Source organism: Aulonocara sp. 'chitande type north' Nkhata Bay, linkage group LG9 (assembly GCF_057382095.1).
Source record: "Aulonocara sp. 'chitande type north' Nkhata Bay isolate Kocher_YH1m ecotype deep benthic linkage group LG9, A_spYH_male_GT1.1, whole genome shotgun sequence".
Taxonomy (NCBI): domain Eukaryota; kingdom Metazoa; phylum Chordata; class Actinopteri; order Cichliformes; family Cichlidae; genus Aulonocara; species Aulonocara sp. 'chitande type north' Nkhata Bay.
The window spans coordinates 30,190,332-30,218,020 of record NC_141352.1 but is presented as its reverse complement, the minus strand read 5'-3'; the positions used below and the strand labels follow the sequence as shown (position 1 = coordinate 30,218,020).

Below are 27,689 nucleotides of genomic sequence, written 5' to 3'. Positions count from 1 at the left end.
AAATGCTACCAAACCTTTTACTGCGTCTTTCTTTATTTTAGCTGCTCTCACAATCCAGGATTCAAGTGCAACTGTCCTCCCCTCACACATGCGCACACGCTAAACACTAAAAACATTGATTTCATTTATACAAAAAAAAGGTAGGACTCCCGAGTGCCTGTGATTACTGATCCAGCATAGGTTACTTTGTAGGTAAACCTTTTCAGTGCATTCAAATCACAAGTGCAGATCACATTATGTTAATCAATAAATATCATTTTCATAAACCAGCATGAGCAACAGTGCAAGAGAATCATGTCATGCTTTTTGTAGTTTTTTAGTAAATCGATTCACAACTGCACACCAAAATCACGTATAATATTCAATCACCAGCCACTCTGTTAAGTACACCTATTCAACTGCTCATGAATGCAAATATCTTATCAGCCAATCATATGGCAGCAAATCAATGCATTTAGGCACATAGACATGGCCATCACAACCTGCTAAAGTTCAAACTGAGAATCAGAATTGGGAGGAAAGAGGTGATTTAGGTGACTGAGTGTGCAAAAAAATAACATTTACTTATTGCTAAAATACAAAATTCATATATTTATTCTTTCATTTTATTACTCAAGTTTAAGAGTGCTTGAGGTTTGTATGTGAGCTAAACTGCTGGGTGTTGTAGCAAACTTTCAACCAGAAGATGTCATTAAAAATATACAACATCTATTAAAAGACAGTTTAAAGTTTAGCTGCTCAGGATCAAACGCCATCAAGGAGTTTTGCAGGTCCTCGCAGAAGAACCTTTAAAATTCACTGATGTGAAGGCAGAAGGACAGTGAGTAGTTCTATCATCTGCCATCAACCCTGCAGGTTGGGGAGCCCGGCTAGATGGGAGTCGGATTTTTGTTTTAAAACGTGAAAAAAAGAAAATTTAAAATTTCTGCTCCTTTAGTTAAACTTAACTGTGACAAACACATTATTTTATTTTATTTAATACACATTACAAATAATCTACATCTCTTGTTTTTGTTGTGCTGACTACTTTTTTCTGTAAGAAAGACTCGGTCACATGATAATTTTTAAACAGTGAGATGATGCTGCAGATTCAGTTAATTTCAGTGAATTAAATTACCGAGGTGAAGTAAGTCTCTGCAGTTTTTTCCAGTGATACTGACAGACCAAACAGTTCATGACAAAATAAATTACACACATCTCTAAATCTATCTTCTTCATACTATTTTTTCATGAGCACTGTTTGTTCATAATACAAGACTCCACAGAAAAGTCAGAAAAATGCATTTGATCTCAGTCATTATGCTGCTGCTGCACCAGTGTTAAAAAAGGATCAAGTTAAATCTACTAATGTTTTTCTTTCTTTTTTTTTACTTTTTAAAAATAATTTCTTTTGTCAGACTTCATAACTCCCCAAATTTCCCCCCGTAATTGTATTATTTTTTGTAAAATTTGTACTACTAAATAAAACAAAACAAAAACTTAATAATTAAATCAAAGACTGTGCAATCTAGACAGCTACTTTAATGTAGCTTATATAATTATATAATTTAATTCCTCAGATGTAACCACAGACAAGTTATAATCTTGTTGTTATTTCATCATTTTAACAGTCAGTAAATATGGATGAAATGAGGCCAAACCTGACTACAGGCTCACTTGTGGTCACTGGACAGTTGTAAACAAATCCCTGCAGCTCAGTGGTTCCTTTCCAGTATCACATTTTGTCTTATCTACAGATGACATAAACTAAATCATGAAAACACAACATACTGATATTTACTGAAGCTTTTCACTAGAAAATGACAGAAAACAACAAAGTGTCTTCGTTTAGAGGAAGACGTTTAAAATAAATTATTTAGAACAGTCGATGAATCTGAGAACACGTTTCTGAGTGAAAGAGACAGAAAACAGTTGTGTTTCTCTAACAGGAGGAGCTTCTTCATACTAAACAGGACACAGAGACACTGATGCATTAGGATTGAAACCAAATCCAGGATAAATAGGTTCAGTGAATGTGGTGTTAAAGGTGTGGAGGTGAATCAGAGTGTCAGAGGAGACTCTGTAGAAGGACAGAATGCCAGCAGGACAGTCCACGTACACGGCTACTCTGTTAGAGGCAGAAGACGTGGAGGAGGAGTAGGAGGAAAACATGCTTCCGTTATTGTGCCACACAGAACGAGGGCGACCATCGCTGTAGCATTCTAGTCTCCAGGACTGAGCGTTCCTTCCAAACACGCAGTCTTTACTGTCGCCTTTCCTTTCAATTCCTGTGTAACTCACTGATATATCGATCCCTCCAGTCCACTCAACCTCCCAGTAACAGCGACCAGTCAGACCATCTGTACACAGCAGCTGATACCAGTAATCAAATCTGTCTGGATGATCAGGATATGACTGAACCTCCTTCACCTGTGTCACCTTCCTGTTGTTGTCGGACAGTTTGAGGTATTTATTTATTGTGTTTGTGTCGATTGTGAGTTGACAGGAATCTGGTGGAGACAACAAACAACAATGTTGTCGTTTTGATGACATCAAAGATGTGACTGAGTGATGCAACAGTTTCTGTGCCGCTTTGTTTTTATGAATGTTAAAAACTTACACTTCCTCAGACCGTCTGGTCTCAACCATCGGACTCCAGCCGGCTCCACCCTGAGAGGAGGAGAGGGGTCAGACCGCCGTCTTTCAGCATGCACACACAGTCCAACTTTTTCACAAAGACACTTTAATGGATTTTCAGTTCTTTGAGGCAGTTGTTGGATTGTTTTTCATAGCAGTAAATCCATAACGTCAAACCTTGGTTCAACAATTTTGCTGAGCACTGTATTGATAGTATGATAATAAGTGAAGAGAATATCATCAAGATCCTTTTGCTACCCTGATTCATTACTTTTATTGAGGTGCTGCTTAAGTCAGCACTGAATAACCCATATATGTCCTTTACTAGCATACTCATATGTTCATTGCAGATACTGCACTCAGTTATCAGTTTTTATTCTGTCCTCTTCTTGTTTGCTTTAAAATTACAGAGAACATTAATCACTCTGTGACCTTTTATTGGTATTTACTGATTTTTTTGCAGGCCTTAGGCCATATAATATCAGTCCGTTTAAAATTAGTTTTGCCTCAGAGACAATGTCAGCATGTTCCTGAGATCATGCAATCATTTTCATGCCTGAGGGCCCAAAGATCACAGGCATCGAATGCTGATTTACAGCCTTCAGCATAAATACGTCATTACTGGTAAACTCGACTAACGTTTCTGTTGTGAGCAAAGAAAAAAATGTCCCTGCATTTGTGATTGCTCAGGTCATATCTTTATGAAACAAACAGAAACAAAGCGAGGACACAGAAAATGTTTCCTCCACTGTTAAACATTCTCCTCATACCTTAAAGTGTCTAGTTTCCAACATGGATCCTTCAGTCCACTTAACAACAGCTTCATTCCTGAGTCTCCTGGATCATTATAGCTCAGATCCAGCTCTTTCAGATGGGAGGGGTTGGCGCTCAGAGCTGAAGCCAGAGAAATACATCCTTGCTCTGTGATCAGACAGCCTGACAGACTGAAGACACAAAAAACAACAATCCATCTGTGAACACTTCACTGAAGCTTTTTTCTTTTTGTGATACACAGCCATCTACTCATTCACTTCAGTTTAGCTTTATTTATATGTGATAATTTAGACAGATAACACCAGTTGTCTTAAATTGTGTAATGACGCACATCTATGTTCAGAAACTCTAGGAACTATTTTGATCCAAGAACTACAGGGAGAGCAAAAGACTCTGTTGATAAAATATGATGCCATAAGTGTCATTGAGATATGATGGTGCCTGAACGTTCAGGCCTTTGTACGTTAGACTGACTCTGGAAAGAGTATGTTTCTAAATTTAATGATATTGATCAGTATTGTTTGTTGTTGTTGTTTAATTATAAAAAAAATCCACAATAATTATTCTGAATTATTACAGTGAACTTTATATAACATAAAAATATATTTGAGCCCTGTAGAAGTTGAAGATTAACCTTTGTGTGTGAGAAACACTTTTCCATGAACAAATTGAAATCCATCAGATAAACAGCATTCAAATCATTGTAGCCAATTTCCTTTAATAAAAACATTGTCTTCTAGCCTCTGTAGTATAATGCACTATATAAAATGCAGCACTGAGGTCTAGGAGGACAAGCACAGAGATGAGTCAACTGTCAAAGGCCATAAGAAGATCAATATTAACCTTCAACAGTGCTCTTTCTGTGTTATAATGAACTCTAAAGCCTAAAACTGACCTACAAGAACTCCTCAGATGATTTTAATGAAAGGAAGATTAGAAATTATCCTACAATTAGCTTATAAGCTGGATCATGTAAAGGCCTTTTAAGTAATGGTTTAATTACAACTACATTAAAAGCTCTGTTGTACATTCATTTTTAATAAATATAAATTTCGCTTTAAAATTGAACTGTCTATGCAATAATATAATTACGCTTTTAAAAGATCAGAGAAAAAGTCGGATTCCTGACCTCAAAGTTTCCAGTGTACAATGCGAACTCTCCAGTCCAGCAGAGAGAAGTTTCACTCCAAAATCCTGCAGGTCATTATTACTCAGGTCCAGCTCTGTCAGACTACAGGACCGACAGCGGAGAACTGAAGTCAGAGCTTCACAGCTTCTCTCTGAGAGGTTACAGCCACTCAGTCTGTAAAAAATAAAATAAAATATGTAAAACTTTTATTTTAACACTCAGCGAGAAAAGCAAATATTTCCTTGATAAAGTCACAACTTGTGAATAAGTAAAAACCTAATTTAAGTTTAGACCAAAAACAGAACACTTTCACATTTTCTTAGTAAGTCAAAATACTTGTAGGAGCCATTTTTGGGTTGATACCTTATGTATGTCGCTAGAGGTCACCTTTAGAGTTTTTCTGTATGTTTATGTGAAAGTATTTAAGGTAGACACACATATTTAACTGTTGTGTGTGAGAAACACTTTTACATGAACAGTTTGTGACTGCTGCACTGCTATGTTAAATTGTGAAAATAAAGAATCTAAAGGACAAGATGAGTAAGGCTGGAATTATTGAACTGCATCAAGTTTAATAAATGAATGCATAACAGTGACACCGCGTCACCCCCGCCAACGAACATCTCAGTGGCTTCAAGCATAGGCTTAGCCTCTACAATACTTATACAAAGCTGGCAGATATAGTTCAGTACCCACTTCACTGGTACAAGCATACACCACTGCTGGTCATTTTCCTGATTTTAAACTGTGATTTTTGTTTCTATGTACAGCTCCTTGTTTAACCACATAGCAATCCTTAATGCAGACTTTTAGTTAATCCTTTCTAAAACAAGCAGGTTAGACCTTTCTCTTTTAAAACTACTCTTCCTAAAAGCATAGTTCTCTTTTGATTGGTCTATTTCAGGAAACAGAAAGGGCAGCACTTAATGTTTGGGAGCCCCACCTCCTCTGCCTTGTACTTTAGTTGTTCTGAAAACATACCTTTAGACTGGAGTGTCTGGACTCCAGTCTAAAGACTGGACTGTCTATACAAAAAAGTGTCTCTGTAAAAAGCTGTGCAGTCCAAATTTTTCCTCCTAACTAGATGGTATCATAGCAGACATAATAGAGATTTAAACAATAAGATAAGGGATTACGATGAAGGTTAGTTACACTGAGACTGAGCTATGTTCAGTACCATCAAAAGAAGATATAGTTACAGTCTGCTGACTGAATTATAAGGATTAGAATTGAAAAACAAAACTCCTGACTTAGAAACAAAATCATGAGTGAACAACCTGATTCTAGGGGGCTGAGATATCAGACCTATGTTGTTGTTGTTGTCTATCTAGGTTCTCAGTCACCCAGCACATAGAGTCAGGCCAGAAAGATATAACACTGCTCCAAGAAAAGTGAACCTGAAATTTCTTAACAACAGGGTCAAACTGAGGGTAATTTATCTATAATGATATTTTCCAGAAATGCTAATACTTTCTGTTGTTATGAAACATTAAAAATATCCTACAATTGATTGTGAGTGCATATGACCATTTAATTTAAAAGTTACGCCTATGTGAGCAGTGTAAATTGCCAGCAGCCATTACACTATTTAGGTTTCTTGAATTTTGCATGCCTGCTTTTTTGAAAAGTAGAATCAATATTTTCAAAACAAAAGGATGAGAACGCGTTTGCTTACAGAGCTTTGTTGGAGGCTTTGATCACTGGCAGCAGCCTCAGCAGAGCCTCCTCTGAAGCAGAGTATTTCTTCAGGTCAAACACATCTAGATCTTCCTCTGATGACAGTAAGATGAAGACCAGAGCTGACCACTGAGCAGGAGACAGTTTCTCTGTAGACAGCCTTCCTGAACTCAGGGATTGTTGGATCTCATCCACTAGAGAACGATCATTCAGTTCATTCAGACAGTGGAACAGATTGATGCTTTTCTCTGCAGACAGATTCTCATTAATATTCTCCTTGATGTACTTGACTGTTTCCTGATTGGTCTGTGAGCTACTTCCTGTCTCTGTAAGCAGGCCTTGTAGGAGACTCTGATTGGTTTGTAGTGATAGTCCCAGGATGAAGCGGAGAAACAAGTCCAGGTGTCCATTTGTACTCTCTAAAGCTTTGTTCACAGCATTCTGGTAGAAGGGTGTAGGATCTCTTGTTTCAGAGTTCTGGGATGTCATCTCTTTCTCTTCCAGAAGATTAATACCAGAGTTGATCAAAGTCAGGTGGACATGAAGAGCAGCCAGAAATTCCTGGATGCTCAAATGGATGAAGCAGAAAACCTTGTCCTGGTACAGTCCTCTCTCCTCTTTAAAAATCTGTGTGAACACTCCCGAACACACTGATGCTGCTCTGATATCGATGCCACTCTCCGTCAGGTCTGATTCATAGAAGATCAGGTTTCCTTTCTGCAGCTGTTCAAAAGCCAATTTTCCCAGAGACTCAGTCATCTTCCTGCTCTCTGGACTCCAGTGTGGATCTGTTTCAGCTCCTCCATCATACTTGACCTTCTTTACTTTGGCCTGAACCACCAGGAAGTGGATGTACATCTCGGTCAGGGTCTTAGGCAGCTGTCCTCCCTCTCTGGTTTTCAGCACATCCTCCAGAACTGTAGCAGTGATCCAGCAGAAGACTGGGATGTGGCACATGATGTGGATGCTTCGTGTTCTCTTGATGTGGGAGATGATTCTAGAGGCCTGCTTCTTATCTCTGAATCTCTTCCTGAAGTACTCCTCTTTCTGAGGGTCAGTGAACCCTCTAACCTCTGTCACCATGTCAACATATTGAGGAGGGATCTGACTGGCTGCTGCAGGGCGTGTGGTTACCCATAGGCGAGCAGAGGGAAATAGATTCCGTCTGATGAGGTTGGTCAGAAGCACATCCATTGAGGTGGACTCTGTTACATCAGTCAGCGTCTCAATGGTTTGGAAGTCCAGAGGAAGTCTACACTCATCCAGACCATCAAAGATGAACACAACCCGGAAGTCTTCGAAGCTGCAGATTCCTGATCCTTTGGTTTCAGGAAAGAAGTGATGAACAAGTTCCATCAAGCTGAACTTTTTCTCTTTCAGCACATTCAGCTCTCTGAAAGTGAATGGAAACATGAACTGGATGTCCTGGTTGGTTTTGTCTTCAGCCCAGTCCAGCGTGAACTTCTGTGTTAAGACTGTTTTCCCAATCCCAGCCACTCCCTTTGTCAGCACTGTTCTGATTGGTTCATGTCTCTCAGGTGAACCTTTAAAGATGTCTTCTTGTCTGATTGTTGTTTCTGAACTATCTGATTTTTTGGATACTGTTTCAATCTGTCTAACCTCGTGTTCATCATTGACCTCTGTGGTCCCTCCCTCTGTGATGTAGAGCTCTGTGTAGATCTGATTCAGCAGGGTTGGGTTTCCTGCTTTAGCGATCCCCTCAAACACACACTGGAACTTCTTCTTCAGTTTTGATTTAAGCTCAGTTTGACTCGATTGGAAGTTCCTAAAAGATGTTTCTGAAGGAACAAACAGACAAAAAATATAAGTCAAGGACTTGTCAAGTTCATATGTTGTGAGTATATATTGGTCCATTAATAAATGTCCCATTTATCAAACAGCATGAATCTTTAGACGCATCCTCTTACTGCTCTGCAGATGGTCAGCGAGCTCCTCCTGCTTCATTCTCCTAAGAAAGAGCAGTGTGATCTTAACCAATGCTTCTCGGCTGCTCCTCCTCTGCTCTTCATCCTCACTCTCTAACATCTCCTCATCCTCCCTCTGACTCTCTAAGAATTCTGGGTAATCTGGAGACAGAACCTTCTGGATCTTCTTCAGTTCATTCTTCACAAACGTGACAATGCTGTCCTCCAGCAGCTGCAACAGAATACTTTAAAAATTACCTGGTCACCCCATAAACACAAGCAGTTGCAACAAATAGGGAAATAAAAAAGAAAAAAAAGAAATGAAAAGTACAAAGACCCAGGAACAATAAAGAGAACAAAATGCAAACTACAAAAGAGAAAAGACAAAATGCAGTGATGATTTATAAATGCTTAAGCAGCAAAAGAGGGGATTGAAGACGTAATCAGTGCATCATGGGAAGTCCTCCAAGAGCCTAAGCCTTCAGCAGCATAACTAAGTGATGGTTAATGATCACCTCATTCAGTCCTCACTATAAGCTTCATCAAACAGCAAAGTTTTAAGGCTAATCTTAAAACTAGAGTAGCCATCTGTCTCCCGAACACAAACTGAGAGCTGTTTCCACACGAGGGAGCCCTGACAGCTGAATGCTTTCTCTTCTATTTTACTTTCAGAAACTCTAAAGTGCACTTTTGGGATAATAAGGTACAGTAACAAAGTAGAAATACTTTGTACTTAAGTAAATGTGTCAGGTATCCTTAGTATTTATTTTTCTGACAACTTTTTCTTTTACTCCCTACAAATTAACACAAATATTTGTACTACCCCTTACATTTTCAAAACAGACTTGTTACTTTTGGTTCATCGATAGCATTTATACTAAGGGGTTTAAGTGGGCTGGAATGGTGCACGTGTCCATAAACTGTGGTCATGGTACTTAAACATTTAGTTAGTTCTACAGAAGAGGAGCGAGCATAAAGGAAGTACACATTTTTTAACTGTCAGGTAATTTAATATTTGACATTTCTATCAGCTCCACAAACGTCAGCAAACTCAAACTGTTTGTGTGCAGTTTATCTCACAGTGTGTTGCAAGCTAAAGGTCCAGCTGCTGTTTTTCACAGGGAGAGAAAAGAGCATGAGATAAGATGAAGGAAAGGCAGAACAGGAGGAAGAGAAGTTAGATTTAAAGGTAAGGCCTGCTCAGTGACACAGTTGTCATTTTTAACCACATATTGGATCTGTACATGATGTGTTTTGATAAAAAATGTATTTTCATATTGTCAATCATCCTGCAAAACAAATTAAGCTATACTTATTTTGTGTTATTCAAATGTTACAAGAAAGCACTGGTAGTTTGTAAAGAGGTTAGCTTTCTGCAAATTTATTGCAAATTCATTTTATTTTTATTTTTGCACAGCGGCCGGTCAGTGTTGGGTTACATCAAGCGCAGTAGACTAACATGCATTTAAGATAATGATAGATTCATTCAAATAGCTGATTAAACTGCTGCCAGTTTGTTGAATTCAACAATTCAGATTAAATCAGCTGAACACAGCCTGTGCAAAAATCTACTGGATCTGACAATACAACTTTTTGTGAGCTGTGATTCTTTTCCCCACACTGAGCCACTACACCACAAACTGTGGTCCCTTCACATGCCAGCTCCAACTTTAACCCCTGACTGTACTCATTTTCCTCTTCAGGTGCAGGCAAAGTCCAGGCAACAAAAAAACCAGTTCTTCGTTTTTAAATTCTCTTTCACTGCATGTGACCTAAATAACAGAATAAACTTGAGTATATTTATTAGAATTAAAATTATGATTTGAATAATATTTGTATTCTCATGTACTAATGTATGAGGTTCAATTAGCTTTGTACACAAATGGTTAGTAGAAATGTCCTTCAAGGAGATACTTGCTACTTTCTTACTTTGAGTATATTGCGGAGCCTGTACTTGATCACTTTTACTTAAGTAATGAAGTTTCTTCAGTACTTCTACTGGAGTAGTTCAGATACCCAGGTATCTGTAATTCTACTTAAGTACAGAATATCTGTACTTTTACCACATCTGGTTCTATATGAGAGCTGCACAGTACAAAACAGGATCATTGTCATCTCTCGTGACCAGACACGTTTTTTAACAAAATGGTTTCCAATTATCTATCTACCCAAATAGTTTACTAGACACTAACCAGCAGCTGAAGAAAAACATGTATCTGTAGAAATAAAATTAGTAAGGCTAAACCACAAAGTTTTATATTCTTCTGTAAAAATAAGTTTAGTATTAAACTGTGCTTAATTGTGCTTCCATTTCACCTTACCTCACCTCCAATGCTAGAAGAAACTAGTGTTTGTCATATGTACCATGTACAGCATGCAGATTAGAGCAGGCTGAAATTTGACACAAGCGTTCTGTTTGAAGGAGAACCAGCTTTACCTCCTGAATTACAATCCACACACTCAACTTCGAAATAACTAAGAAGAGAATAAATGTAAAAGTAGCTGTTGTGCATGTACAAACCACAAATATGGAGTCCAGGTGTGTTTGATGCTGCTGCTCAGACCGACCACTGGGAACCTCTGAGGTCTCCTGATCCACTCTGTGGAGGAATCATGAAGCAAAAGTATAATCACACAAAACTGGTCCTCCACGTTATACCAAAAAACACCCAAACTAACAAAACAATGCCTTCCTGCTAATGTCTGGAGCTCTGAAGGTGCCCTGTGTTATCTGACACAGACAGTGAAAACAATAAATGCCCTCACAGTACTTGCTGTATAATTATTAAGGTGCTATCTTTCAAGGATCCTGACAGTTGATGTGTGTTGGGGGTGCATGGACCATTACAATGTTTATTAATCTCAGAACTCTGCCAACAACCACAGTGATGCTATGAGATGGGGTGGCTAAGAGGAAGCTCATGAGAGAAAGGGAAACTGTCAGTTAGGCTCATTATAGACAAGAAAGGCTCTCATTAAGACTGTTGTGTTTGTGGAAAAACTCCAGCACACACAAAATCACATATGAACACAGAAACATGTGTGACAAGAGCCGGTCTGACGGGAAACATTTGGAGAAGTTATTCAGAAATAATAGAATCAGTTAGAGATTTAGATGCAGATTACCTCTCCACAACAGAAGCTTCTTCTTTAAATGTAATATCATATTGCTTTGAATGGCTGCTCTGTAATGACACAGAGCTGGGGTCAGGCCTCTGATGGTAGCTGAAAGAAAAATAATATTTGTTAAAATCCTCTCACACAGAAAATGCTAAAAGAAAAAAATGTGAATATATGCTCATGTAAATAAAGAGAATAAAAGAAAATATTCAATTACAAATGTAGACCAGTTTACAATAGAATTAAATATTTAAAAAATATCTCAATCTTAAACAATTAAAACATTTTGAAATATTATTTAAACCTAATTAAATAGTGAGAACTACTTACTATGTGTCAGATGAATGTCCAGTGAACTTAACTGAGCTACCATGACATGAAACATTTCTTAAATTTATTTAGAAAAACAGATTTGGTTAGAACATTTGGATACAGTTTACCTCTCCGCAGCAGAAGCTTCTTCTTTAAATGTAATATCATACTGCTTTGAATGGCTGCTTCTTAAGGACACACAGCTGGGTTCAGCTCGCTGATGGGAACTGAAAGAAAAAAATATTCAGTAAAATCATGTTGGACAGAAAATGCTAAAAGAAAAAATATGATTATACATGTTTGAATAATGAGTGAGAATGAATGATGAGTAACAATATGAAATTACATTTGTAGACCACGTTATAATAGAAATGGCTAATGTGGAGCAGGGAAATTATTTTACTGCTATTGTTAAATAATCAAACAAACAAGCAAAATCTTAAAAAACTCAAACAATTTATCTTATGAAGTATTTTCTAACTCTGATTGAATCCTGAGAATGACTTACTCTGTGTTACATGAATGTCTTTGAAAAATTAAATAATTTTCTGCTCAGCTCGTTCTTTAACTTTAGGTCGAGGTCAACGTTTAGTTTTTCTGTAAATAATGATGGTGCAGTGATGTGAGTGCTCAGCTGCGATATTTACAGATGTCATCTCACCTCTGAGCTTTGGGCTGGATCTCATGTTCCTCACACAGAGTGCTTTTAGAGGGAGGGACTCCCTCCTCTCTGTCCTCACGCTCATCCATGCTGTGGAATTCCACATCTGCAGAGGAAAAACAAATTATTCACATGAACACCAACTGAAATTCTTCTTTCCATTACGTGTACTGAACATTACAAAGTAACACACTACTGTAATCACATTACAATTATGCGGTCACTTACATTACAAATGTTTGATGATTTATCAATCAGGTGAGACAGAAAGTAAAATAAAAACACTCTTGCTGCAGCAACTTTTCAGGAGTGAGTTTATGACATTGTTTTTATTTCCCAAAAGGACATGAGCACGATGGTTGAATGCAAACAGCGTCCAGAACAGAAACAACCACATTATGATGAAATTATGCAGACAACATGCAAACACACTGCTACCCAAAAACACATATTGATGATAGTACTGACTGAATGCTGACTACAGCTCTGCAACCAGACCCTGAACTGTTTCTACCTGTTTAGGCTGAACAGCTTAATCACTCTGGTGATCCCACTTAAGTCTCTTTAGCTGTTTTTTAACTTTTCTTTGCATTTTTCACTTTCTGTTCACACTGCAGGTAAACACTAAAAAAAGATTGCAAGTGTTTCCTCATTGTTTGTGTTAGTGTGGGAGACTGTAGCCTGGTCATTTTTAGATAGTGTGTTTCAGGTTATTTTCTGGAATAACAAGAAAGGAATGTAATGAAAGTAACAATAAAGTAAGTAATGTAATGAGGAGTGTAATGACCTACTTTCTAATTACATTCTCCAGCAAGTATTTAAGCAATGCACGGCATGACTTTTTTAGAAAAGTAACGAGTAATGTGTAATACATTACTTGTTTTCAGTAAGGACTCCAACACTGGTGCTGGACGGGGAGTCATCTTGTCGCACACAGGATGACTCCCCGACACACCTGGTTCACTCTGAATGGAAGCTTCAATCCACTGATATTCAGTCAGTGAAACATCTTTTCAGCTGATCCATTATTCAGAGTGCCAGCAGTGTTAAAGCTACACAATAATTAATCCTGGTTACTTTTCAGAAAATTGTGCACACACTGATTTGCTGTTAATAAGAAGCATTTTCCATCTAATAGCAATCTATCTCTGTAAATTCCAGGATTAATGTAGACAGCCATCAAGAGCTGCAACTAAACATTACATTCACCGTTAACCAGCCAATTATCTTTTAGATTTGTTGTTGTTTCATAAAATGTCAAAAACTGGTGAGTGCCGCATCACTAGTCTAAAAATATTTAGTGTAGTATCACGAACAAGAAAGATATGCATCAAGCCCTCCCAGCAGATTTTGCTTCAAAACAAAAACGATTAACAACGATCTGAATGGTCAGGATTCCTTTACTGTCAGTTAATCATGTGATGGCTGCAGCTCTACAGTCAATACTTATTTTCGCATGTTTTAGCAGAGTGGAAAGCTGCTGAAACTGGGAATCATGTTAGCGAAACACTGAACATTTGTAAGAACCTGAACTTGACAATCTGACTAAATCGGTAAAATACCGCGGTAAAGTGAGCCGTCATTTGTGAGCCGCGGTCAAGCCAGCCGCCTCCTATCCGCCGCATAAATTTCCTTGCGCTTTTACACCAGTCTTTACGGTAGCGCCTTTTCGCTTTATGTGCCGATTGAAAGCCTATACCCGCGCACACGTGCACGCGCGCGAACAGTCGCGCGCGCACAAATTACAATGAAACAGCCCGATACAGTCAATACAATTATGGAAATGTCAGAAATTCATTAAAAATCATCCTGAGTAGTTGAGGTCCAACTTTCAACACATCCCTCCTCTAGGACACCTACTGTACCTGTGTGCCAAGTTTCATCCAAATTTACTGTAGAATTCCTCAGAAATTAAAGGGTACTTGTATTCAATGCAATACAGCCAATACAATATAATTATGTCAATTTTCAAAAATTCATTAAAAATCATCCTGAGTAGTTGATGTCCAACTTTCAACACATCCCCCCTCTGGGACACCTACTGTACCTGTGTGCCAAGTTTCATCCAGATTTACTGTAGAATTCCTCAGAAATTAATGGAAACATTTATTCAATCTAATACAGTCAGTACAATAGAATTATGTCATTTTTCAAAAAATTCATTAAAATTCATCCTGAGTAGTTGATGTCCAACTTTCAACACATCCCTCCTCCGGGAAACCTGCTGTACATCTGGGCCAAGTTTCAGCCAGATTTACTGTAATATTCTTCAGAAATTGCAGGGAACTTATGTTCAGTGCAAGAAAGGCTGAAAGACGACCACCACTGAACAAGACACACAAGCTGAAACGTCAAGACTGGGCCAAGAAATATCTCAAGACTGGTTTTTCTAAGGTTTTATGGACTGATGAAATGAGAGTGAGTCTTGATGGGCCAGATGGATGGGCCCGTGGCTGGATTGGTAAAGGGCAGATAGCTCCAGTCTGACTCAGACGCCAGCAAGGTGGAGGTGGAGTACTGGTTTGGGCTGGTATCATTAAAGATGAGCTTGTGGGGCCTTTTCGGGTTGAGGATGGAGTCAAGCTCAACTCCCAGTCCTACTGCCAGTTCCTCGAAGACACCTTCTTCAAGCAGTGGTACAGGAAGAAGTCTGCATCCTTCAAGAAAAACATGATTTTCATGCAGGACAATGCTCCATCACACGCGTCCAAGTACTCCACAGCGTGGCTGGCAAGAAAGGGTATAAAAGAAGAAAAACTAATGACATGGCCTCCTTGTTCACCTGATCTGAACCCCATTGAGAACCTGTGGTCCATCATCAAATGTGAGATTTACAAGGAGGGAAAACAGTACACCTCTCTGAACAGTGTCTGGGAGGCTGTGGTTGCTGCTGCACGCAATGTTGATGGTGAACAGATCAAAACACTGACAGAATCCATGGATGGCAGGCTTTTGAGTGTCCTTGCAAAGAAAGGTGGCTATATTGGTCGCTGATTTGTTGTTGTTTTGTTTTTGAATGTCGGCGAGGATTCCGCACGGCACTCCCCTCCATTCACCTTGCGAATCTCCGCTCTCTTCCAAACAAAGTCGACGAATTACTGCTCTTAAACCGGACTAACAAGGACTTTGCACGCTCTGCTGCCCTCTGCTTCACTGAAACCTGGCTCAGTGAGCGAGTCCCAGACGCTGTCTTAAATCTGCCGGGCTTCCAACTTCACCGGGCGGACCGCGAAACAGAGCTCTCAGGGAAAACAAAGGGTGGTGGAGTCTGCTTCTACATTAATGAAGGTTGGTGTACTGATGTCACAGTGTTACAGAAACACTGCAGCCCACACTTGGAAAGTTTTCTCATCAACTGTAAACCTTTTTATTCACCGCGGGAGTTTTCTTCCTTCATGCTGGTCGGAGTTTACATCCCTCCACAGGCCAACGCGAACAACGCACTGTGCGAGCTGGCTGACCAGATTACTACCCTGGAGAGGAAATTCCCGGATTCCTTTACAATTATTCTTGGGGATTTTAACAGAGCAAACCTAAACTACGAACTCCCTAAATACAGACAGCATATAGACTGCCCCACCAGGGACAACATCATACTGGATCACTGCTACACCACTCTAAAAGATGCCTATCGCTCTGTGCCCCGGGCAGCTTTGGGACATTCTGATCACTGCATGGTCCATCTTATTCCAGTTTATAGGCAAAAACTCAAACGTGCCAAGCCCGTAGTCAAAACTGTGAAGAAGTGGACTAACGCAGCAAAGCAGGAACTGCAGGACTGTTTTGACTCCACTGATTGGACTGTTTTTGAAGCTGCATCTAAGAACCTAGATGAGCTCACGGACACTGTGACATCATACATCAGTTTCTGTGAAGACGTGTGTGTGCCAACAAAGACCTTTTGCACATACAACAACAATAAACCATGGTTCACTCCTAAACTCCAACATCTTCGTAAGGCCAAGGAGGACGCCTACAGAAGTGGTGACAGGGTCCTGTACAAGCAAGCCAGGAACACACTGACCAAGGAGATCAAAGCAGCTAAAAGGATCTACTCCCAGAAGCTGGAAGAACGGCTCTCAGCCAACGACCCTGCATCAGTGTGGAGGGGCCTGCAGGAAATCACCAGCTACAGACGCGCCCCACCCACTATTGAAACAAACAAAGACCTGGCCAACGAGTTAAACACTTTCTACTGCAGGTTTGAGACGGACAGACTCCCACGCCCCACCCTCCCCTCCCCAGGGACATTGCTTCAGACATTGACCCCCAACACACCTTCCACCTCTCCCCCCTTCACCCTGCCCCTCCCCAATCAAGACTCAACGACCACCCCCACCCTCCCCAATCCAGACTCAACGACCACCACCACCCTCTCCAACCCAGACTCAACGACCTCCACCACACCTCTCACCCCCCTTTCCTCCTCCCTGAAACTAAGAATACACACTCAGGATGTGAGCCGACTATTCCAGAAACAGAAGCCCAGGAAAGCCCCCGGACCAGATGGCGTCTCACCCTCCTGCCTCAAAACCTGTGCTGAACAGCTGGCTCCCATCTTTACTCGCATCTTCAACAGATCCCTGGAGCTGTGTGAAGTTCCCTCCTGCTTCAAACGCTCCACCATCATCCCTGTTCCCAAGAAACCCACCATCACAGGACTGGATGACTACAGACCTTTCGCCTTGACTTCTGTGGTCATGAAATCCTTCGAACGACTGGTGTTAGCCCATCTGAAAGACATTACAGGCCACCAGCTGGACCCTCTGCAGTTTGCCTACCGGGCAAACAGGTCAGTGGATGATGCAGTGAACATGGGGCTGCATTACATCCTGCAACACCTTGACCGCCCGGGAACTTATGCCAGGGTCCTGTTTGTGGACTTTAGTTAGGCTTTTAACACCATTGTGCCTGAACTTCTTTCCTCCAAACTCTCCCAGCTCAGCGTGTCACCAGCTACCTGTCAGTGGATCACTAGCTTCCTGACAGACAGAAAGCAACAAGTGAGGCTGGGGGAGATCACCTCTGAAACCCGGTCCCTCAGTATTGGTGCCCCTCAAGGATGTGTCCTCTCACCACTACTGTTCTCCCTCTACACTAACGACTGCACCTCCAATAACTCTGCTGTCAAACTCCTAAAGTTTGCAGATGACACCACTGTCATTGGCCTCATTCAAGATGGTGATGAGTCTGCATACCGGCAGGAAGTTGAGCGGCTGGTACTCTGGTGCAGTCAGCACAATCTGGAGCTGAACACTCTTAAGACTGTAGAGATGACAGTGGACTTCAGGAGACATCCCTCAACTCTGCTCCCCCTCACCATATCAGACAGCCCTGTGTCGACTGTGAAGATCTTCAAGTTCCTGGGTACAACCATCTCCCAGGACCTGAAGTGGGAGACCAACATCAACTCCATCCTCAAAAAGACCCAGCAGAGGATGTACTTCCTGAGACAACTGGGGAAGTACAGTCTTCCACAGGAGCTGCTGATCCAGTTCTACACTGCGGTCATTGAGTCTGTCCTGTGCTCCTCCATCACAGTCTGGTATGGAGCAGCCACTAAACAGGACAGGAGCAGACTGCAGCGGACTGTACGGGCAGCAGAAAGGATCATCAGCGCCCCCCTGCCCTCCATCCAGGATCTGTACCTCTCAAGAACCAGGAAACGGGCAGGGAAAATCATCGCAGACCCCTCACACCCTGCACACAGACTTTTTGATCTGCTGCCCTCTGGCAGACGGTACAGAAGCCTGCAGACCAGGACCACCCGACACAGGAACAGTTTCTTTCCCCTCGCCATCTCCCTTCTTAACAGTTGACCTGTCACACTGCTCCCACTGCCAGACTGCAACTGCACCTTATGTACATTTTGTAGTATTCATTCCACCTCATTCATTTCTGTATTTTATGTATATAAGTTTAGATTCGTTATTTATAGTTGGTTTACATAGCTTTGTGTATGTATGTGTAATGTGTATATATAGACACTTGTGTGTGTGTGTGTGTGTGTGTGTGTGTGTGTGTGTGTGTGTGTGTGTGTGTGTGTGTGTGTGTGTGTGAGATTTACATTGCTGTGCTTGAGAGCCACCATCTACCGGAACCAAATTCCCTGTATGTGTCTGCACATATACTTGGCCAATAAACACGATTCTGATTCTGATTCTGATTCTGAGATGTATATTTGTGAATGTGGAGATGTTATATTGGTTTCACTGGTAAAAATAAATAATTGAAATGGGTATATATTTGTTTTTTGTTAAGTTGCCTAATAATTATGCACAGTAAAAGTCACCTGCACACACAGATATCCCCCTAAAATAACTAAAACTAAAAACAAACTAAAAACTACTTCCAAAAACATTCAGCTTTGATATTAATGAGTTTTTTGGGTTCATTGAGAACATGGTTGTTGTTCAATAATAAAATTATTCCTCAAAAATACAACTTGCCTAATAATTCTGCACTCCCTGTAGGTCTGTTGACAGAGCTCTGTACAGATCTGCTCGAGCTGACCTGAAAAGGGGTCCCACCTGTCCAGCAACAACACATGGCATGGAATAATAGACATCATAAACCACAGAGGCAGAACTGTGAAAACAGAAAACCTGAGTGTGCAGCTAGCAGAGGACATAAACAGCTTCTTTGCCCGCTTTGAAACACCACAACAGCAGCATTCATCTGCCTCAGCCCTGCTCCCATCCTCATCCTCACCTGGTTCCTGCACCGCTCCATTCACTGTAACGGAGCACGATGTCAGATGAGTGTTCCTAGCAGTGAACCCCAGGAAGGCGTCCAGACGGAATACGTGGTAAAGTGCTAAGACCATGTGCCCACCAGCTCACCCTCATCTCCACCAGAATCTTCAACCTCTCACTGGATGAAGCAGCCATCCCATCCTGTCTAAAATCAGCCACAATCATCCCAGTACCAAAGAAGTCTCCCATCACCAGCCTGAACTATTATTGCCCTGTGGCCCTCACACCGGTAATCATGAAATGCTTTGAGAGACTAGTCCTTCAGCACACCAAGGATTACCTCCCCCCAGAATTCGACCCCCACCAGTTTGCATACCGTGCAAACAGATTCACAGAAGATGCCATCACCCTCCACTCAGTGCTGAGTCACCTAGAACAGCGGCAGAGCTACGCCAGAATGCTCTTTGTGGACTACGGCTAACCCTTCCACCACTCGCCCATTGAGAGCCTGCTAACTTACTGCATCACAGTATGGTACAGCAGCTGCACTAAGGCGGATAGAGCCACCTTCCCAGCATGTTTGCAATGAGTAGGAGATGCTCTGTATCTCACTGTACAACTGTATAGTGACAAAGGTATTGGGTTCTTTTCTAAAAATTGCTATAAACAGAGGAACCCAAACTGATGAAAAGTGGCGAATATTTTTTTTCAAATGACTATTTTTAGTGGATGTTTGATATGGAGGCAGAATGACAGAATGTTAAAAGAAGTTACTTTTAGTCACTCTAAGCTGGGCATTGCGTTCTCTGGCTGTTCAAAGCCATGGAACTTTAGACTTTCCAAGCAAATAATGATGGCCATACTGATGTTCTTTTCAGTATATTTTACTTTATGTCCATTTTCATTTTTATGATGTTTCTATTTTTACATAATTCCTCCCACATAGCAAAATTGGTATGGCCTGGATCTGTCCCACACAATGTGCTTACACATGGCCTGCGTACCGCAAAGAATGACGGCCCCATGGTGGCCCAGATCTGGTTTACCAGAGGTGGCCCACACACAAGGCCAGTTGCAGACACACTGCTGGCCCTGTGCTGGCCCAGAACAGTTTCAGCTCTGGCCCCAGATGTCAGCCTAATGTGTACCTTAGCCATGTAAGCCATGTAATAACAACATGTGCTGGAACATAATAGTGCAAAAGTAACATGACGAAACTCTGTTCAGACAGTGAATGGACTGATTCTTATACAGCACTTTTTTACTCACCCATATTACTCAAAGTGCTCTATACAACATGTCACATTCACCCAATCAGGCCAAATGTGGCATGCCATCACATAAACAGTGCCATCTTACCATGCCAGAAGTCAGCCAGCAGTGCTGGCTTGACACCAGATCCAGGCAAGACCCATCTGCTATGTGGGATGACTTGTTCTTTTGGCATTTTAGTTGTGGATTATGTTTGGACTGTGTCTCTTGCCCTTTCAGTATTGTTTCCTTGTGCTTCTAAGTGTCCCTTTGTTTCTTTTTAGGTTATGTAGTATGGGTTAGAGATATTTTGTATGTTGTTTTTGTTTAATAAATCCGCCTTTTGGATTATTCCCTGATGTGCCTGAGTTCTGTTATTTAGTGTCACTTTGAAAGGACACACATCCAGCATTGACATATAATTGTTCTTTCAATTTTTGATAAAGATTACAGTGAATTGAGATGTAACTTGGCCCAGAGGTACGGTAGGACGCCCAGAGTAAGAAAGTGTTGAAAGTTGGACCTCAACTATTATGGATGATTTTTAATGAATTTTTGAAATTTCCATAATTGTAGTGTATTGGCTGTATTGAATTGCATATAAATGTCCTTTAATTTCTGAGGAATTTTACACTGAATCTGGATGAAACCTGGCACACAGGTACAGTAGGTGTCCCAGAGGGGGGATGTGTTGAAAGTTGTACATCAACTACTCAGGATGATTTTTAATGAATTTTTGAAAATTGACATAATTGTAGTGTATTGGCCGACTGCATTGAATACAAGTACCCTTTAATTTCTGAGGAATTCTACAGTAAATCTGGATGAAACTTGGCACACAGGTACAGTAGGTGTCCCAGAGGGGGGATGTGTTGAAAGTTGGACATCAACTACTCAGGATGATTTTTAATGAATTTTTGAAAATTGACACAATTGTAGTGCATTGGCTGTATTAGATTGAATAAATGTTTCCATTAATTTCTGAGGAATTCTACACTAAATCTGGATGAAACTTGTCACACAGGTACAGTAGGTGTCCTAGAGGAGGGATGTGTTGAAAGTTGGACATCAACTACTCAGGATGATTTTTAATGAATTTTTGAAAATTGACACAATTGTAGTGTATTGGCTGTATTAGATTGAATAAATGTTTCCATTAATTTCTGAGGAATTCTACAGTAAATCTGGATGAAACTTGACACACGGGTACAGTAGGTGTCCCAGAGGGGGGATCTGTTGAAAGTTGGACATCAACTAATCAGGATGATTTTTAATGAATTTTTGAAAATTGACATAATTCAATTGTACTGGCTGTATTAGATTGAATAAATGTTTCCATTAATTTCTGAGGAATTCTACAGTAAATCTGGATGAAACTTGGCACACAGGTACAGTAGGTGTCCTAGAGGAGGGATGTGTTGAAAGTTGTACATCAACTACTCAGGATGATTTTTAATGAATTTTTGAAAATTGACATAATTCAATTGTACTGGCTGTATTAGATTGAATAAATATTTCCATTAATTTCTGAGGAATTCTACAGTAAATCTGGATGAAACTTGGCACACAGGTACAGTAGGTGTCCCAGAGGGGGGATGTGTTGAAAGTTGTACATCAACTACTCAGGATGATTTTTAATGAATTTTTTGAAAATTGACATAATTCTATTGTACTGACTGTATTAGATTGAATAAATGTTTCCATTAATTTCTGAGGAATTCTACAGTAAATCTGGATGAAACTTGGCACACAGGTACAGTAGGTGTCCTAGAGGAGGGATGTGTTGAAAGTTGTACATCAACTACTCAGGATGATTTTTAATGAATTTTTGAAAATTGACACAATTGTAGTGTATTGGCTGTATTAGATTGAATAAATGTTTCCTTTAATTTCTGAGGAATTCTACAGTAAATCTGGATGAAAATTGGCACACAGGTACAGTAGGTGTCCCAGAGGAGGGATGTGTTGAAAGTTGTACATCAACTACTCAGGATGATTTTTAATGAATTGTTGAAAATTGACATAATTCTATTGTATTGACTGTATTGAATTGAATATAAGTTTCCTTTAATTTCTGAGGAATTCTACAGTAAATCTGGATGAAAATTGGCACACAGGTACAGTAGGTGTCCCAGAGAAGGGATGTGTTGAAAGTTGGACATCAACTAATCAGGATGATTTTTAATGAATTTTTGAAAATTGACATAATTCTATTGTACTGACTGTATTAGATTGAATAAATGTTTCCATTAATTTCTGAGGAATTCTACAGTAAATCTGGATGAAACTTGGCACACAGGTACAGTAGGTGTCCCAGAGGGGGGATGTGTTGAAAGTTGTACGTCAACTACTCAGGATGATTTTTAATGAATTTTTGAAAATTGACATAATTATTTTGTATTGGCTGACTGCATTGGATACAAGTACCCTTTAATTTCTGAGGAATTCTACACTAAATCTGGCTGAAACTTGGCACACAGGTACAGTAGGTATCCCAGAGGGGGGATGTGTTGAAAGTTGTACATCAACTACTCAGGATGATTTTTAATGAATTTTTGAAAATTGACATAATTGTAGTGTATTGGCCGACTGCATTGAATACAAGTACCCTTTAATTTCTGAGGAATTCTACAGTAAATCTGGATGAAACTTGGCACACAGGTACAGTAGGTGTCCCAGAGGGGGGATGTGTTGAAAGTTGGACATCAACTACTCAGGATGATTTTTAATGAATTTTTGAAAATTGACACAATTGTAGTGCATTGGCTGTATTAGATTGAATAAATGTTTCCATTAATTTCTGAGGAATTCTACACTAAATCTGGATGAAACTTGTCACACAGGTACAGTAGGTGTCCTAGAGGAGGGATGTGTTGAAAGTTGGACATCAACTACTCAGGATGATTTTTAATGAATTTTTGAAAATTGACACAATTGTAGTGTATTGGCTGTATTAGATTGAATAAATGTTTCCATTAATTTCTGAGGAATTCTACAGTAAATCTGGATGAAACTTGACACACGGGTACAGTAGGTGTCCCAGAGGGGGGATGTGTTGAAAGTTGGACATCAACTACTCAGGATGATTTTTAATGAATTTTTGAAAATTGACATAATTCTATTGTATTGACTGTATTGAATTGAATATAAGTTTCCTTTAATTTCTGAGGAATTCTACAGTAAATCTGGATGAAAATTGGCACACAGGTACAGTAGGTGTCCCAGAGAAGGGATCTGTTGAAAGTTGGACATCAACTAATCAGGATGATTTTTAATGAATTTTTGAAAATTGACATAATTCAATTGTACTGGCTGTATTAGATTGAATAAATGTTTCCATTAATTTCTGAGGAATTCTACAGTAAATCTGGATGAAACTTGGCACACAGGTACAGTAGGTGTCCTAGAGGAGGGATGTGTTGAAAGTTGTACATCAACTACTCAGGATGATTTTTAATGAATTTTTGAAAATTGACATAATTCAATTGTACTGGCTGTATTAGATTGAATAAATATTTCCATTAATTTCTGAGGAATTCTACAGTAAATCTGGATGAAACTTGGCACACAGGTACAGTAGGTGTCCCAGAGGGGGGATGTGTTGAAAGTTGTACATCAACTACTCAGGATGATTTTTAATGAATTTTTTGAAAATTGACATAATTCTATTGTACTGACTGTATTAGATTGAATAAATGTTTCCATTAATTTCTGAGGAATTCTACAGTAAATCTGGATGAAACTTGGCACACAGGTACAGTAGGTGTCCTAGAGGAGGGATGTGTTGAAAGTTGTACATCAACTACTCAGGATGATTTTTAATGAATTTTTGAAAATTGACACAATTGTAGTGTATTGGCTGTATTAGATTGAATAAATGTTTCCTTTAATTTCTGAGGAATTCTACAGTAAATCTGGATGAAAATTGGCACACAGGTACAGTAGGTGTCCCAGAGGAGGGATGTGTTGAAAGTTGTACATCAACTACTCAGGATGATTTTTAATGAATTGTTGAAAATTGACATAATTCTATTGTATTGACTGTATTGAATTGAATATAAGTTTCCTTTAATTTCTGAGGAATTCTACAGTAAATCTGGATGAAAATTGGCACACAGGTACAGTAGGTGTCCCAGAGAAGGGATGTGTTGAAAGTTGGACATCAACTAATCAGGATGATTTTTAATGAATTTTTGAAAATTGACATAATTCTATTGTACTGACTGTATTAGATTGAATAAATGTTTCCATTAATTTCTGAGGAATTCTACAGTAAATCTGGATGAAACTTGGCACACAGGTACAGTAGGTGTCCCAGAGGGGGGATGTGTTGAAAGTTGTACATCAACTACTCAGGATGATTTTTAATGAATTTTTGAAAATTGACATAATTATTTTGTATTGGCTGACTGCATTGGATACAAGTACCCTTTAATTTCTGAGGAATTCTACACTAAATCTGGCTGAAACTTGGCACACAGGTACAGTAGGTATCCCAGAGGGGGGATGTGTTGAAAGTTGTACATCAACTACTCAGGATGATTTTTAATGAATTTTTGAAAATTGACATAATTGTAGTGTATTGGCCGACTGCATTGAATACAAGTACCCTTTAATTTCTGAGGAATTCTACAGTAAATCTGGATGAAACTTGGCACACAGGTACAGTAGGTGTCCCAGAGGGGGGATGTGTTGAAAGTTGGACATCAACTACTCAGGATGATTTTTAATGAATTTTTGAAAATTGACACAATTGTAGTGCATTGGCTGTATTAGATTGAATAAATGTTTCCATTAATTTCTGAGGAATTCTACACTAAATCTGGATGAAACTTGTCACACAGGTACAGTAGGTGTCCTAGAGGAGGGATGTGTTGAAAGTTGGACATCAACTACTCAGGATGATTTTTAATGAATTTTTGAAAATTGACACAATTGTAGTGTATTGGCTGTATTAGATTGAATAAATGTTTCCATTAATTTCTGAGGAATTCTACAGTAAATCTGGATGAAACTTGACACACGGGTACAGTAGGTGTCCCAGAGGGGGGATGTGTTGAAAGTTGGACATCAACTACTCAGGATGATTTTTAATGAATTTTTGAAAATTGACATAATTCTATTGTATTGACTGTATTGAATTGAATATAAGTTTCCTTTAATTTCTGAGGAATTCTACAGTAAATCTGGATGAAAATTGGCACACAGGTACAGTAGGTGTCCCAGAGGGGGGATGTGTTGAAAGTTGTACATCAACTACTCAGGATGATTTTTAATGAATTTTTTGAAAATTGACATAATTCTATTGTACTGACTGTATTAGATTGAATAAATGTTTCCATTAATTTCTGAGGAATTCTACAGTAAATCTGGATGAAACTTGACACACAGGTACAGTAGGTGTCCTAGAGGAGGGATGTGTTGAAAGTTGTACATCAACTACTCAGGATGATTTTTAATGAATTTTTGAAAATTGACACAATTGTAGTGTATTGGCTGTATTAGATTGAATAAATGTTTCCTTTAATTTCTGAGGAATTCTACAGTAAATCTGGATGAAAATTGGCACACAGGTACAGTAGGTGTCCCAGAGGAGGGATGTGTTGAAAGTTGTACATCAACTACTCAGGATGATTTTTAATGAATTTTTGAAAATTGACATAATTCTATTGTATTGACTGTATTGAATTGAATATAAGTTTCCTTTAATTTCTGAGGAATTCTACAGTAAATCTGGATGAAAATTGGCACACAGGTACAGTAGGTGTCCCAGAGAAGGGATGTGTTGAAAGTTGGACATCAACTAATCAGGATGATTTTTAATGAATTTTTGAAAATTGACATAATTCTATTGTACTGACTGTATTAGATTGAATAAATGTTTCCATTAATTTCTGAGGAATTCTACAGTAAATCTGGATGAAACTTGGCACACAGGTACAGTAGGTGTCCCAGAGGGGGGATGTGTTGAAAGTTGTACATCAACTACTCAGGATGATTTTTAATGAATTTTTGAAAATTGACATAATTATTTTGTATTGGCTGACTGCATTGGATACAAGTACCCTTTAATTTCTGAGGAATTCTACACTAAATCTGGCTGAAACTTGGCACACAGGTACAGTAGGTATCCCAGAGGGGGGATGTGTTGAAAGTTGTACATCAACTACTCAGGATGATTTTTAATGAATTTTTGAAAATTGACATAATTATATTGTATTGGCTGACTGCATTGGATACAAGTACCCTTTAATTTCTGAGGAATTCTACAGTAAATCTGGCTGAAACCTGGCACACAGGTACAGTAGGTGTCCCAGAGGAGGAATCTGTTGAAAGTTGGACCTCAACTACTCAGGATGATTTTTAATGAATTTCTGACATTTCCATAATTGTATTGACTGTATCGGGCTGTTTCATTGTAATTTGTGTGCGCGCATGTGCGTGCGACTGTTCGCGCGCGCACGTGTGCGCGGGTATAGGCTTTCAATCGGCACATAAAGCGAAAAGGCGCTACCGTAAAGACTGGTGTAAAAGCGCAAGGAAATTTATGCGGCGGATAGGAGGCGGCTGGCTTGACCGCGGCTCACAAATGACGGCTCACTTTACCGCGGTGAAAAACAGCGTCACCTTTTCCGGCATCTGTCGCACGCCTGTGTGCGAACATCAGGAGCGTGTAACAGAAATGTCCATTTAGGGATTTTAATCCGCTGCTGAGTCTCTTGTGAGGAGACAGAGTTGGGACCACATCTAAAGAGACAGAGAAAAACATTTCAGGAAGTTGACTTACCTGGATCAGCATATAGCTTAGGGGTGACTATATATGAAATAATGCTTCATCTGCATAAGAAAAATTACCAGTACTCGGTCGTTACGAAGGAAAATTTTTTTGCAGTTCGTCTGAAAAGATGCACTTGCGCCTTGGGACCTTTTAAACATTGTTGTTGCGCGCTGTCTGTCCCATTTGTGAGCGCAGAACAAGCGCTCACAAAGCAGCGGTTCGGGGATGACTTCACACACATGGGTCCTCTATCGGAATATATGAAAACACCGACATTTTTATCAATCTCGAAAACCCCCCAGACGCCCCGGACGGAACGTGAACAATGAACCTGTCCGGGAAAAGGGGACGGTGCAAGTTTTTGAGCACACTTGTTGGCAATGCAGTTATAGGGCTTTGGAGTTGACGTCACGCCGCAATGCATTGTGGGAGCGCAGCACCATTTTCGGGGTCTACGAATCAAATCAAACACACTGTGTTGGAACGACGATTACAAGATGCTTAAAAGCAGCTTAATAAAGAATGAACTGTATAGAGACCGATTGCGTCCAGAGGCGAAGCAGCGGTACTTGCAGAAAATAGCGTGCATTGGAAATGTGGCCCGTATGAAATACGGCCGTGGAGTAGAAACCCTGAAGACCAACCGCTACTGACGTAGCCTGACATATTTCGTACCTTATCTGTGGAGTCAGCGCGTACAAGTCTTCATTCAAACAAAGGTAAGTCAGCTCGAGTACTGCGAGTGAAATGC

The 27,689-nt window shown here is 39.8% G+C and overlaps 2 protein-coding genes across 2 annotated transcripts; one reads left to right on the top strand and one right to left on the bottom strand.

Moving 5' to 3' along the window:
• Window positions 1-108: 108 nt before the first annotated feature.
• On the bottom strand, window positions 109-27,279 carry LOC147322384 (NLR family CARD domain-containing protein 3-like). The gene is made up of 12 exons (XM_086306826.1): window positions 27,016-27,279; window positions 26,788-26,907; window positions 12,215-12,320; window positions 11,682-11,780; window positions 11,248-11,346; window positions 10,643-10,721; window positions 8,125-8,353; window positions 6,195-7,995; window positions 4,520-4,693; window positions 3,387-3,560; window positions 2,600-2,649; window positions 109-2,489 (listed from the first exon to the last, which is right to left on the bottom strand). Exons 2-12 carry the CDS (start codon window positions 26,822-26,824, stop codon window positions 1,945-1,947), a joined length of 3,393 nt encoding a protein of 1,130 aa, XP_086162952.1. The 5' UTR covers window positions 26,825-26,907; window positions 27,016-27,279; the 3' UTR covers window positions 109-1,944.
• On the top strand, window positions 15,288-19,390 carry LOC147322385 (uncharacterized). Its single transcript, XM_086305240.1, has 3 exons — window positions 15,288-16,415; window positions 18,753-18,966; window positions 19,052-19,390. Exons 1-3 carry the CDS (start codon window positions 15,610-15,612, stop codon window positions 19,388-19,390), a joined length of 1,359 nt encoding a protein of 452 aa, XP_086161366.1. The 5' UTR covers window positions 15,288-15,609.
• Window positions 27,280-27,689: the final 410 nt, after the last annotated feature.